The sequence below is a fragment of the Podarcis filfolensis genome (genome assembly GCF_964270895.1).
Source record: "Podarcis filfolensis genome assembly, chromosome: 11".
Lineage (NCBI taxonomy): Eukaryota > Metazoa > Chordata > Lepidosauria > Squamata > Lacertidae > Podarcis > Podarcis filfolensis.
Window position 1 is genome coordinate 15068485 of NC_139613.1, and position 14468 is coordinate 15082952.

Consider the following 14468-nt stretch of genomic DNA (forward strand, 5'->3'; position numbering starts at 1 on the left):
GCAACCCCAGAGTCGGTCACGACTGGACCTAATGGTCAGGGGTCCCTTTACCTTTACTACTTCTGGTAGTTTCATTCCTTTGAGCTTTGGTGTTTATAATGAGATATATATATATATTTATACTAAGGCATTAGGCAATCAGTAGCCTTTTCCCACTGGACTTCTGCTTTTAAGCTATTGGCTTTACCGCAGTGACTTTCAGCTTGTGTTCTGGGCAAACCCAGGGATTCCTCAGTGAGATTTTTATCCGTAGCGGACAACCTTGGCAGAATATAAGGGGAAAGGCTAGTCTAGAACACTCCCCCCCCCCCGACATGGCAGCTCTCTCTGTGCAAGGTAATGGCGGGTAGGGGGAATTCAGACATGCAGTCCCCCATCTTTGAAGTGGTACAGTCCAGCTGTGTCATGTGGTTTTTGCCGCCTCTGTACATTGGCCTATGGGTGCCATGGATTCGTGAAACTTAATCTACAAGCATTTATTTTATTTTATTTATCACATATCTGCATTCTGCTTTTCGTCCAAGGAGTTGAAAGTGGCTTTCGTAGTTCTCCTCCTCCCCACTTTATCCTCGCATCAACCCTGGGAGGCTGGCAGTGAGTGACTGGCCGAAGGTCACCCAGTGACATAGCTGTCAACTTACAGATTTGAAAATAAGGGACCAGCAGCCTCGAAAATAAGGGATCAGCAACCAAAATAAGGGATCAACAATTACTTTGATAAAATACATATTTTGTTGCATGCAAATGGCTTTAGATACCTATTAGGTCCATAAATTACCATATAGCATATATTCAACACAAAAAAGCAACAATTTGTTGTTGACAAAGGACAGCTGGACGTATAAAGGGCCCCATTACCTTCAGTAGCTTATTTAAGGGACATCATCAATAAGGGACAGCAGCGGGACATGGCGCTGGGATAAGGGACTGTCCCGCCAAATAAGGGACGCTTGACAGCTATGCCCAGTGAGTTTTGTGGCAGAGTGGGGATTTGAACCCTGTTGGCTTCCCAGGTCCTAGTCCAACGCGCTAACCACTACACCACACTGGCTTCTCCAGCCTTCTGCCTGCTTGTCATCGCACCTTGTATTCTCTCTAGATAGCAAGTACCACCTTGCTTTGTTCTTTCTTTTTGAATTAGTCTATGCACGGGACGCTGAAAAGTGTCGAGGGGCCTCCGAACCTGGGTATCAGTTTGCCGCTGAGCACGAAGCCCACCACTCAGAACTCGGTCAGTCACAACAAGGAGGACTCCAAATCCGTCAACGGGACAGAAAAGACAGAGAAGAAATCCCCCTCCCCTGTGAAGAAAGCAGAGCCCCAGAAAGTCCCCAATCCCGGCTGGACGTGTTGGGAATGTGATCGCCTGTTTACTCAGAGAGATGTTTACATATCCCACATGAGGAAAGAACACGGAAAGGTAAATTGCGGGTGTTGAGCGGAGAATTAGAAGATTAGATCTGGGCCGTTTTCAAGTTGTTGACGAAGCTGTTTAGCATGGAAAGAATTCCTCCCCGTTAGTCGCCCACCTTGCAACCAAACCAGCAGTGAGGTTTATTGATTACACTTGCCTGTTGCTGAAAAGTTATTCTAAAAGATAATACCCCACCCTTGGCAAATAAATAAATAAATCCCTTCACCATGGTGAAGCCCAGGACAAACTGACTGATGTCAATTCTGCATTGCTGGAATGGGCTCTTCCTCTCTTTCTAAGCCAGGCCAGGCAGATTTGATTGCATTTTAAGTAGCCAGCCATCACACAATTTCAGCGGAAAAAAGGCCACTATTTAGTTTTATGTAAGCATAAATCTAGAGAACAAATAAGATCATGCATGCTAAAAGGCACAGGGTTATGGAGGGAAATAAAATACAAATCAACACAATGGATCAGCCTGGTTTACATTTCCTACAGCGCAGAAGGGAGAGTCAACGCTAGAAATTTTCGCGAGTATGTTATTGCCTAGATCCATTAAGTTTTAAGCGCTTTTCAAAGTGTCGCCCACCAACTTGGATGGCTTTGAAAGAGGGTTAGACTAATTCGTGGAAGAGAAGGCTATAGAACACCACCAGCCACAATGGCAGTGATCTCCCCTGCGCAGTTGGAAGCACATTGCTCCTGAGTGCCGTTTTCCTGGGAGTAACAGTGGGCAGACGGCTGTTGTTTCAGGCTTCTCCTAGGAATCTGGTTGGTCCCTGTGAGAGCCGGTTGTTCGCCTGGTTGAACCATTGGCCTCATCCAGCAGGCTGTTCTTATGTAATTAAAGCTGCTGTGATGAATTAACATGACAGGCGTGCTCTGATTAGTCGGTCCTATTGAGCAGAATGTGTCTGATCCTATTTTTATGCATTTCGAATAGGAGTACAGTCATACCTCGGGTTGAATGCGCTTCGGGATGAGCGTGTTCGAGTTGCGCTCCGCGGCAACCCGGAAGTAACCGACTGTGCTACTTCCGGGTTTTGCCGCATGCGCAGACGCTCAAAATGACGTCATGCGCAAAAGCGGTGAAAAGCGACGCGTGCGTGCGCAGACGTGCCGTGGCTGGTTCCATTTGCTTCTAGATGCGAACGGGGCTCTGGAATGGATCCCGTTCGCATCTAGTGGTACCACTGTACAGCACAAAGGGCTTGCAATAAGTTACTTGGCCCAGTGGGGTGGGGGAGGTGCAATAAACAGAAAGACCCCCTGTTCTTACTCCTCACAGATTAGTTTTCCTAGGCTCTGTGGTTTAACCCACAGCGCCACTCACATCCCTGGTCCAAAAACGAGTTTGCATGTTCCGGTGTTAACTTCTTGGCTCCATCTTGGCCACATGTAAAAACCTCTATTTGCTTTGTTTGCCACGAGTAATAAACCTTTAAGTTTATTCTTTCAGTCACCAGTCTTACTAGACTGTTTCCTTGGTCACGCTGCTGCAAAATATGTACCAAACCCCAAGCAGGGTGGGCAGGCAGTATGCTCAGTGTGGACAAAAAAGGCACCTCAGAAGAGGAATAGAAACAGAAGTGGAGAGAGGGAATGTAATGGAGTGTCCTGAAAGAGCACTGGCTGGCTGGAACCCTGAGCAGGAACACTCCATACTGTAATATTTTCTTGCAAGTCCCACTTCTCTGAACTAATAACAGTCTTATCAACTCCAACCTGCTTTTGGCTCCCCCCTGCCAACGAGGCTTTCAGAGTAGTAAAATTAAAAAGAGGGAAGAAATTTTAAAAGCTCATAATTTTTCATGGTTGATGTTCAGCACAGACCCCTAGGCAGGAGTAAAACTAATAAAAACCATGTCAGTTTTGCTGCCTTGGGTGGAAGGAGAGAGAGACGTGAGAGAAAGCCATATGGGAAATACCGCGAAAATGTAATAAGCTCAGAGGTGTTGGTAAAGACAGAAGAAAGCTCGTAATAAGCAAGCTCTCATGGGTCGGAGATGCTATAATGAAACACCCATGTAGCAGCATTCAAAGATGGAAGCTGAAAGAAAGCAGTGTGTGAATTGTTCCAGAGTAGGATAAATTCTCGGTTACGGGTCGTTGGTTAAAATGTTTTACTGCTTCTTGGGTCATTTATGTAGGTCATCATGCAGCAAGCCTTGTTCAGATCCACTTGCTGCTGTTTATCATTTGTGTTGCGAATGGCTACTAAAGCAACCTTGCAGAGAGAGCTTAAGGGGTTGCCTAGCAACCTTGGGTTTGGCTTGGGCCTAGCAAGCTCGTCAGCCAGAGGTGAGGAATGCCAGTGATGGATCCGTGTCCCGCAGGTGGACTGGTTAAGAGTATCACATAACTTGCTGGACACAGACCTCCTTCCATTGCGGTCCAGCAACCAGTTAGACCCTTCTGGGACTCACAGAGCAGCGCAAGAACTGCTCTACATTCTCAGCATCTCGTACCTCAAGGCAGGCTTCTCCTCCTGCACATGGAGGTTCCATGTATCCGTCATGGCTAGTAGCCATTGGCTAGTCCCCACTTATTTTGGATTGGGGGGGGGGAAGGGGGACGGACACAATGGTCCATAGGTCTTGTGAGTCAAATGACAGGTGTGTGAGCCACCTGTTCAGGAAGATCTGAGTACAGGGCATGGAAATAATGCACATGTATCCCTCCATATGCTGCTCTGCATTTAACAGCTGGCTTTTGTGTACGACGCCATTCCTCCTCTCGTTAGCTGATTTCCATTTTGCCTGGTTAATTTCCCCTACTCTATTGACTTCTAGGGGGCTAGGCAGAGCAGCTGCAACTGGTAATTGCAAATCTGGGAAACCGCACAAGTAGGTCTTTCAAAGCATTGTGTTTGTAGAGCCATCAGGCTACCTGTACTGGATCAGAATTAGTAAGGGGAAAGTAGCTTCCATTGCTTTCTAGAAATAATTCACTGTACAACCCAGCCCTGCTCCCTCTGGTGGACACATCACGTCATAACGGTGCCCTGGGATGTGCCATGCTCGCGACATTGCTTTGTTTAAGGTAAAGTTTTAAGTTAACTGGCACATATCGTAATGTACCTCCTTTTTAAAAAAACGTTTTGACTTCCTTTCTTTAAAGCAAATGAAGAAGCATCCTTGCCGACAGTGCGACAAATCCTTCAGTTCCTCGCACAGCCTTTGCCGCCACAATCGCATCAAGCACAAAGGCATTAGGAAAGTTTATACCTGCTCGTAAGTTCTGCTTTTTAGAGTTCTGCGCAACTATGTTCGTTAGAATAATTCTTAGACCTTTTAAAAAAACAAAAACAAACCTGCCCTTCTCTTATTGAGAGGCCAGGTAGCATATCTGGAGACAATCTGCTCACATTTCAGCCTACTCTTTAGAGAAAATGAGTCTCCAGCTGGAGCCACACAGTGTTCTTCAACCTTTTGGTCCCCAAATGTCGTTGGACTACAATGCCCATCATTTTCAGCTGGCTTTGCCAGTTGTCAGGAATGGTGGAAGCTGGAGTCCTGCAGCATGTGAGGATCCAGAGTTGAAGAACAAGGTTCTACAGAACCCCGTGCTTGTCTGTCATGTAAGACTGCCTGCCACAGAGGAGGGATAGCCGACACGGTGCCCTGCAGATGTTCTGGACTACAAATCCCATCATCCCTGCCATCAGCCATGCTGACTGGGCCTCATAGGAGCCCAGAACGTCTGGAGGACTCGCTGTGGTTTCAAACGTCTAGTGGGCACCACATTATGTACCCTTGGTTGTAGAGGATTATGGGACAATTGCTAAAGTGCGTTCTCAGCACATGCATGGCGACAGTACTGAAACCAGAAGTGTGTCCTGGAATGCACCCAGCTGTTTCCTAAGACAGCTTGTTGCTGGATAAAATAGGTAGCAGCAGTCAAGCTGCTTTTTATGCATCAAATAAGTTAAAATGGCCTGGGTGTATGTATGTGTAAGAGAGAGTGCTCCTATTGTTCTTCAGGTTGAATCCAAGTAAAACGTCTGTGTGTGTTTATTAAAGATTTACTTGTGTTGCAAAACAAACAAAGGAAAGTACATATAGCATCTCCATTTTCGGTTCATAGAGTCTTTTCCACAGTTTGTTTACGTTCGCCAACCAAGTGCGATGTAATCCCATACATCCTAGAAGACAAAAGGAAACAATGGGTGCAAATGGAGATAGATAACATCGGAAAAAGCCCTCCTCTAGTGTACCCATTCCTCCAAAACAAACCAAGGAAAATTCCCACAACACTAACCAAGTTTAAGGAAAAAGCAGGAAAACTGGCCCCATTCCAACTAATTACCTTGGCCTACCATCCATCCTGCATCCCCAAACCTTCCAAATAAAGACCTGGCAAGCTGAAGGCCTATATCGCCTCACCGACTTTTACAAAAGTAAATTATATTTTTGAGTACACCCATTGAAATCAGTAAGATGTGAGTTAGCCATGTTCATTCATTTTAATGGTGGTCACTTGAGCACCTGTGCAAACACTGTTAGTACCAACTAGTTGATCATAACTGTTGATGGTCTGCTGTGCATTTTATTCATGCAGGCACTGTCCGGATTCAAGGCGTACTTTTACCAAGCGGTTGATGCTAGAAAAGCATATTCAGCTGATGCACGGCATTAAAGAGCCCGATGTGAAAGAGATGACAGAATCAAGCAATGTAGGACAAAGCGCCGTAAAAGAAGACGCGAAGGTGAGCTCTTATTTGTATGCAAGTCCTGGCCTTTAAAAAGAAACATGGAATACCAGCTGAATAAACTTCTGTGTCCTCTCAACAAATCAGAGTTGGGAGACTTGAAGCTTCTTTTGTCTTTTGAGGGAAAAAGTGAAGAAAGCACTTTGTGACCCGCATGTGTGCAGACGCACGGGTTGCGGGTTGCGAACGTGCATCCTGCACGGATCACGTTTGCAACCCGAGCGTCCACTGTAAATAAATAACAGCCGTTGTAAAACCTGTCCTCCGTGTCGGATACACCACTACGTTTTTGAAAGCCATCTAAGGTAGTAACCATCACCACCCCAAACACATACACAAACTTTGGCAGAGAGTTCCATAAGTTAAATTGTGCCAAGAAGTGCTTCCCAGTTGGCTGATTCCGAACACGATCCTTAGCTCAATACACACACTTATTTCTAGTGCAGAAGCAGTGAACATTCATGAGAACAGCTACATGATCATAGCTGGGTTGTTTATTTTAAAACTGATTTGTTCCAACTTCAGGTTCCCAGTCCGAAGCGTAAATTGGAAGAGCCTGTGCTGGAATTCAGGCCCCCTCGAGGCGCCATCACTCAGCCGCTGAAGAAGCTAAAGATCAACGTTTTCAAAGTCCACAAGTGCGCAGTCTGCGGCTTCACGACCGAGAACCTCCTTCAGTTCCACGAACATATTCCCCAGCACAAATCTGACGGCTCTTCGTACCAGTGCAGGGAATGTGGCCTCTGCTACACCTCCCACGTCTCCCTCTCCCGGCACCTCTTCATCGTACACAAGCTGAAGGAGCCCCAGCCCGTCTCGAAACAGAATGGGTCGGGGGAAGACAGCCAACAGGAGAACAAGCCCAGCCGCGAGGAGGAGTCGTCTGACAGTGCCGTGTCCGACAGGAAGTGCAAAGTTTGCGCAAAGACCTTTGAAACAGAAGCGGCCTTAAACACCCACATGCGAACACATGGAATGGCCTTCATTAAATCCAAAAGAATGAGCTCGTCTGAAAAATGACCCGCCCCTCCCTCCCACCCCCCACGCATATCCCAAAAGCGAGAGAAAGAAGAAGAAGCCTTCTCTACTTCAGAACGTGACTGACCTTTCTTTCTTTCATTCATTTTTGGTACAGAAAACCTGCCACACAATGGAGATAACAGCTCTTCACACGCTGTTGCAATATATTCTGTACTGAAAACAATATCTTCTTCACCTCATCGCTAGAGAGAGAGATATATATAGAGAAATATATATATATACATAGATATATATAAGCCCCCTAAAGACTTTTTTTTTAAAAAAAAACACTCCACGTGAAATAAAGCAGTATTTGAGTTGAACAGAGTTTGTATATATTTAAACAGATAATTTTTATACTCTTTGTTATGTGTTGGTATTGGTATTTAGTGGGAAATGCTTGTTTCGTTTTGTTTTTCGGTTTTGGTCAGTTGTTTCTGTTTGTTTTTTCCGGACAGCAAGTTCGTTTTAAAACAGAGTTCTTCATATTAGGGCATTGCTTAGGTTTCCATTAAACCGCTTCGTGGGGGTGGTCCCTTTCTGATGTCACTAAAACATCAAGGGAACACGCCCGTCTGTCCCATAACTCTATGATCATGCTAGAGATCGCATGGGAGGAGCCATGATTCCCCCAGCTCTTTTCCATGTTACCTTCATCCTTCCTGGAAACCGTGGTTAATTCTGGCATGGTAAGGAGCTGTACCAGGTGTCATTGGACTGCCACACGATCTAGAGCTTCTGAAATTGCCAGCGTTGTGTGTGTGGAAACGTCGCACATTGTGGTGGCTCACACACCTAAGCATTGAAGTCACGAGGAAGCCTACCAATATATATACATCCAGGGGAGGATTGACAAAACTGCACTAGAAAGCAAAAGTTAAAAGAAGATAAATGAAAGGCAAGTCGCTTTTTTGTTTGTCTGATTGCTTTGTAGTTACTGGATTTATGCCCCCAAATAACGTTCTTAATGATCAGGAGGATTTAGAATAATTTTATTATCACCTCTTGCATAAACATTATAGGTGCTTTTTTGGAAGATCTTCCCGTATTAATGTGAGAGGGCATTTCTGTGTGTAGACAACACATCGGCTACAGAACCCAGCTGCAGTTTCCTGCAGAAAAGCCCCCCTGAAATAATGGGAGCTGCCCCAAAGCGCTATCCTTCCTTTTCATCACTGCTTACGTGTAAGGAATGCCCTGGAGGGTCTGTGCAGCTTGTGTTTTAAGCATCACGCTCTTTTGCTCTCCTCCACTGCGCTTTTGAGAGAGGTTCTTGGACTCTTTCGAAAGCCCTGTTGAGGTGCTTCAGTATTTTGCTGCTTAGCTGCTCCCAGTTAAACAAATATGTAGAGTACTGTGAATTGAGTTTACAATGGTGGAGAGGCAGGGAGAAGGATCGTGTGCCGTGTCATTTCTTAAACACTACATTGAAAAACCCGTGAAATGATGTATTTTTTGTTTGACGGAGAAGGCTGAAGCCTGGATGCTTGCATAATATGGTAGGTGGCGCCAGTTTTATGTCAGATCAGGTGCTTGGAGGCGTAGGATAAATTTGTAGCCCCCCATTGAAAAGCTAACACCCCGTAGGTCAGACTATGCATCCATTTAGCCCAGTATTGTCTCCTCTTGTTTCGCAACAGCTTTACCAGGATCTCAGGCAGAAAAAAGGGTCTTTTCTGTCACCTGCTACCTGATTCGCTTTAACTGAGGCTGCCAAGGATTTGCTTCCCTCTCCTACAGTTTTTGTTTCCGTTGCTTATTGAAACGTAGACTAGATCGGACACACAAAATGCACAACCAGGAATCTGGGAGGCTTCTTAGAGCTGCCTTCCTCTTCCGGGTAGAGTTCTGCAAAGAGCGTGCAGTCCCCACTTTCCCATGCTCACATGGGAAGTCTTAAAGCAAGGAAAGGGATTTGGACAGGTGGGTAGGGCAGCCCACCTGTCCATCATATAATTGACAGGGGGGGGTTTGCCCTGCCCACCTGCCAAAGCTGGTACAGTCCCATCAGTCTCAGCCAGCAAGGCCCAGCCCTGGGAGATGCTGAGCCAGTGTGGTGTAGTGGTTAAGAGCGGTGGACTCGTAATCTGGTGAACCGGGTTCGCTTCCCCGCTCCTCCACATGCAGCTGCTGGGTGACCTTGGGCGAGTCACACTTCTCTGAAGTCTCTCAGCCTCACTCACCTCACAGAGTGTTTGTTGTGGGGGAGGAAGGGAAAGGAGATTGTTAGCCGCTTTGAGACTCCTTTGGGTAATGATAAAGCGGGATATCAGATCCAAACTCTTCTTCTTCTTCTTCTTCTGAGAGTTGTAATGATCTGGACCACAGGGAAGGCTGCTCTAAAGATCGGGCCGGTAGTATGACCACCACAAGACAGTGAGCCTTGCAAACCATGGCGTTCTTATAGCAGTTCCTGTTATGTGATTTGGGAATAGCATGGACTGTGGGAACAAGAGGGACGTAGTGCAGCGCTGTGTGTAGGAAGCAGCCGTGCTTTTGAATAACGGTTGCTGGAAATCACAGAAGGGGAGAGAGCTCTTGTGCTCACCAGCATTTGGTCGGTTGCTGTAAGAACAGGATGCCGGACTAGATGGGCCATTGGCCTGATCCAGCACACCCTTCTTCAGTTCTTAACATATTCAGCAGTTCGGTTGCATAAACAGTATTCAGCAATTGTTGTGAACAGGGCTTGGTACCTGTCACAAAATCCTGTATCGTTTGAAATACCCTTGTTTTACTCTTTTTAAAGCAAGTCTCTAGTTCTCAGAGGATGGCTGTTTAATTCTCAGAAGCCAAAGGACAGTATGAACAGGATTTCCAGTGGATAGGCTCTAGCCACTAGGAAATGGTGCTTCTGTGTATAGGGTGGTTCTTTGCCACTCACTGTGACTAGGAGAGACATTTTAAATCATGCAAGGTATATGAGTATATGGAGATGTGGTTAATTTGCATAACTTACACAGGTTGCAGAATTCAGTTTTTGTTGATGCAGCATATACATAGTGCAGGCCTGAATTTGTGTGAGCTACGCTTGACCCTTCATAGCAAGCAATGGGACTTGCCTCAATGGTGCTGTGTTTTAATCTGAGGCCTGAGTGATCTCTCAATGATCGGTGAGCTTCTGAGACAGGGTGGCCAAACAAACTATGATTGAGGAAGGGCACTGGAGTCATATGTGATGCCAAGCCAGATCTACAACAAACCAAATGTTCATAAGCTAGCAACTAACCATTGCTTCAGACTGTGTTTTGCTGGTAGAAGAAAGAAAAGGAAAACCAAAGTATAGTTAAGCTGCTGGGCAGGCTTCACACATAACACTATGCCATTGTTCAGGAAACCATGGTTTAGCATTATGTGCAAACCAGGCCAATGCTTTAATGTGTATTTGAGGATGGTTCTGGTTTGCAATGGTTGGTTTGTGCACTTAGGAATACATAGGAGTGAGTTGATTTCTAGTGTGTTCCTCTGAACTGGCCACCTAGTGAGTTTCAGCTTCACGTGCCCTTCCTTCCTCACAGTCTCTTGGTCTCGCTCTCCAATTAGTCGACTAAAGTTTGGAATTCTGAACTACACGGTTACTATTTTCAAGGTTGTTTGTCTTCTGGTTAACACGGACATAAGCCAAGCACCTCCCACTGGCTCTTTTTGTTGCTTTCAGCTTGTTTTAGCCTCTCTGTTTACATATATGAGGAGGAGATGCATTCAGGTGCAAGCAATTGCAGAAATCTGAACTGAGAGGTATGTTGCCAAGGTGATAGATGGAAAGGGTACTATTTGAGCACTGTGAGTCTTTTTCAGAGCGCCATCATATAGTACCATGCTGCATCACATAAAGATGAAGGACCATGAAGCACTCCGAATAATGAAACCGTTCTATACGTGAATAATACTACCTACATAGTAGTTCTAATTTTGCAGGTAAAATGTAATTTCTTTTTTAAAAAAAAATGAAAAAGAACGAGGCCTGCTGTGTAATTCACACAGCTCATAGATTTCTTAAAGGTTCTGGACAATACCAGCAATTATAAAATGTTTTGGAATATTCAGAGTGCTTCACATAAATTATCTCAGTAATCCTTACAACAGCCTTGTAAGGTAGGTCAGTATTATTATTATTATCATCCCCACATTGCAGATGGCTGCATGTGCGTGGACAGAGCTCATATTTAAGGCAAGATTTGAACGTGGGGTTTCTCAGCTCATAGTCTTAACCCTCTGCACTAAATGTACGCTCTCGTCTACTCTGAATTGCACCCAGAGTCTCTTGGGACAAATCGTGTTAGCTCAGTGTTATGCAGTTCCCAGATCGCCCAAATTCTCTGCCAAAATGTGTTACGTGGTGGAGTATTTGAGATTAATGGGGAAGCTGGTGGCCTGTATTTAAAAATACACACCACGTTGCTAGATCTCATGGTTATGGAGTTAGCAAGGATTTGTAGAAGGTTGTCAGTGGTTTCCAGCCTCAATGGCTTTGCTCTGTCACCATGGTTGAAGCCAATAGTGCTTCTAGATATCAGTTCCTGGAAACTGCAGAAGGGGAGAGTACTCTTGTGCTGGCAGGTTTCCCACAGACATTTGGTTGGCCGCTGTGAGAACAGGAAGCTGGACTAGATCTTAAGATCTTCTAGTTTTATTTTCAGCATTTAAGGCAGCTTTCTCCATGCATTTGTCCATCCCCATGCAAGTTTTAACAGACACCCACATGACTATTCTGTGCCTCTTACAAAAAAATCAGCCCCAAGATGCCTGCAAAGTACAGTGGTACCTCTGGTTATGTCCTTAATTCGTTCTGGAGGTCCGTTCTTAACCTGAAATTGTTCTTAACCTGAAGCACCACTTTAGCTAATGGGGCCTCCTGCTGCTGCTGCGCCACCGGAGCACGATTTCTGTTCTCATCCTGAAGCAAAATTCTTAACCTGAAGCACTATTTCTGGGTTAGCGGAGTCTGTAACCTGAAGCGTATGTAACCTGAAGCGTATGTAACCCGAGGTACCACTGTATATATAAGTCAACTTGCAAAAAGTGCAGCTGGTGGCCACAAACCAGGTGTCTGCAGTAATTAAATGTTCAAACCACCGCCGGTGTATCCGTTTTCTTCTGGGCTGGCAAATGCTCCATACGGAGCCCTCATGTGCGAAAAGCTCCCCCTGGTTTGTGACAGAACATGCACCTGAGGTGCTCTGCGTACAAGCCAGCTGCACCACATTGTTGGATTTGTGTGGCTGTTAACAGGAGACACCCTTCGGAGGCAGGTAAGCGATCTTGCACTATGTGCTGATACTTCCTGCTCCTCCGGAGGCATAAACCTGTTAATTTAGCACTTTTTGATTTGCATTTCCTAAACACTGTCGATCGCCTCGTGGAAAGTTTGGTGCTTTTGGAGGTGGGGAACACCTCAGAATGTACCTTCTATCAGTAACTTGTGTTTTTATGGAAGTACAGAAGAGGTTCCATGCGCTGCCCTTCTTACACTAGGTTGGATTTTTGTGGGTTGCTTTTATACCACATATGTATTCCCTGAACCCAATTTTGTACTTTTTTAGAGGGGGGAAAAACACATTGAAAACAAAATGTTCAGTGTATGTACGTATGTATGTATGTATATATAAATATATATATGTATGTATGTATGTATGTATGTATAGGGGGAGAGAGAGAAAGAAAACTGCATGATTATACTGTAGTTAAACGTTCCATTCTTGAAAACCAAGGGAAGGCGTCGCTGCTCTCGGGAATTATACATTTTGTCCATAGTTACTTGTATGAAGACACATGTTGTATGTAAATAAATGTGGGGTTCCCCCTCCCACCTCTCTTTTGCCCCTAAAGAATTGTGATATTCTGTTATTTATTGAGCAGAGGAAATATTGATCCACTGGTGTCCAAAGGGGGCAGTAGCTGTGTTAAGTCTTTTGCAGCAAAAAAATATCCAAAAGCCTTGTGTGGCACCTTAATCATAAGTTGCCAGCTTGGAGGTTTCCAGATGTTTTGGCCTGTCATTCCCATCAGCCCCAGCTGGCATAGTCCATACTGGCAGGGGGGGGTGATGGGGGTTAGAACCCATAGAACCGGAGAGTTTGAAGGGACCATGAGGGTCATCTAGTCCAACCCCCTTTTGCCCAACGTAAAACTCGAACCCACGACCCTGGGATTTAAGAGTCTCTACCAACTGAGCTGTGGGCCAAAACACTCTGTTGGCAAGAAAGCCGTGTTAGCCTTTAAGGTGCCTCCAGATTCCTTGCCATCTTCTAACATTTTTTCCGGATATTCTGTCAGAAGCAAAACGAGTTCTCAGTAGTTGAACATTATTTGTTCTTCGCTTTGTTGATGATGACCAGTGAATGCTTGTTATTCCTTTTCTCCCTCTTTTTATACTCAACAAATATCGGGAGGTTATCGGGAACGTCTTGATTCTACCCTGTAGCTGAATATGCAGGATCCTGTTACACTTTTGTCAGTGATGTATACTAGCTTGTCACTGCCTTTTAAAACTTTTTTTAAAAAAGAAACTGTGTACCTCTTAAAGCCTCACGCTTGTCGATGTGCACTTTTTGACCTGTGTAACAAATGGGCAGTCACTATGCAGTGATGGTGTTTTATTTTGGGGGGTTTTTTTGTACAGAGTGAATGGAATAATAAAGGTTACCTTTTTATTACAAGACTCTTTCCATTGTTGTTGTTTTGTTTATATTCATAGAATCATAGAATCATAGAGATGGAAGAGACCACAAGGGCCATCGAGTCCAACCCCCTGCCAAGCAGGAAACACCATCAGAGCACTCCTGACATATGGTTGTCAAGCCTCTGCTTAAAGACCTCCAAAGAAGGAGACTCCACCACACTCCTTGGCAGCAAATTCCACTGTCGAACAGCTCTTACTGTCAGGAAGTTCTTCCTAATGTTTAGGTGGAATCTTCTTTCTTGTGGTTTGGATCCATTGCTCCGTGTCCGCTTCTCTGGAGCAGCAGAAAACAACCTTTCTCCCTCCTCTATGTGACATCCTTTTATATATTTGAACATGGCTATCATATCACCCCTTAACCTCCTCTTCTCCAGGCTAAACATGCCCAGCTCTCTTAGCCGTTCCTCATAAGGCATCGTTTCCAGGCCTTTGACCATATTTGTATGGCCTTCCCATTATCGCAGTCTTCCAAGACAAAACGCTGTTCTAAACCAGAAGCTTTATCCTTGCCACCACAATCAAGTACATTTTAGGCAGTCAAATGTGTTCATTCAGATATATTCTTGAAGCTGGTCTGTAGCTTTGTGTGTAATCCTATGTTGAATTTTCGGAAGTGTATACTTTCGCGATAGTTCTGAAAT

At 45.0% G+C, this 14468-nt stretch overlaps 1 protein-coding gene across 3 annotated transcripts in view; it reads left to right on the forward strand.

The window, feature by feature from the left end:
* Positions 1-13804, forward strand: part of ZNF532 (zinc finger protein 532) — a 55350-nt gene extending 41546 nt beyond the window's left edge. For all 3 annotated transcript variants that reach the window (XM_083575516.1, XM_083575517.1, XM_083575518.1), the window contains 5 exons: positions 1142-1420; positions 4535-4647; positions 5975-6122; positions 6651-9196; positions 9451-13804. In XM_083575516.1, the coding sequence (XP_083431642.1) occupies positions 1142-1420; positions 4535-4647; positions 5975-6122; positions 6651-7145 (1035 nt within the window). In that variant the 3' untranslated portion in view covers positions 7146-9196; positions 9451-13804. The remainder of the gene's footprint in view (positions 1-1141; positions 1421-4534; positions 4648-5974; positions 6123-6650; positions 9197-9450) is intronic.
* Positions 13805-14468: the final 664 nt, after the last annotated feature.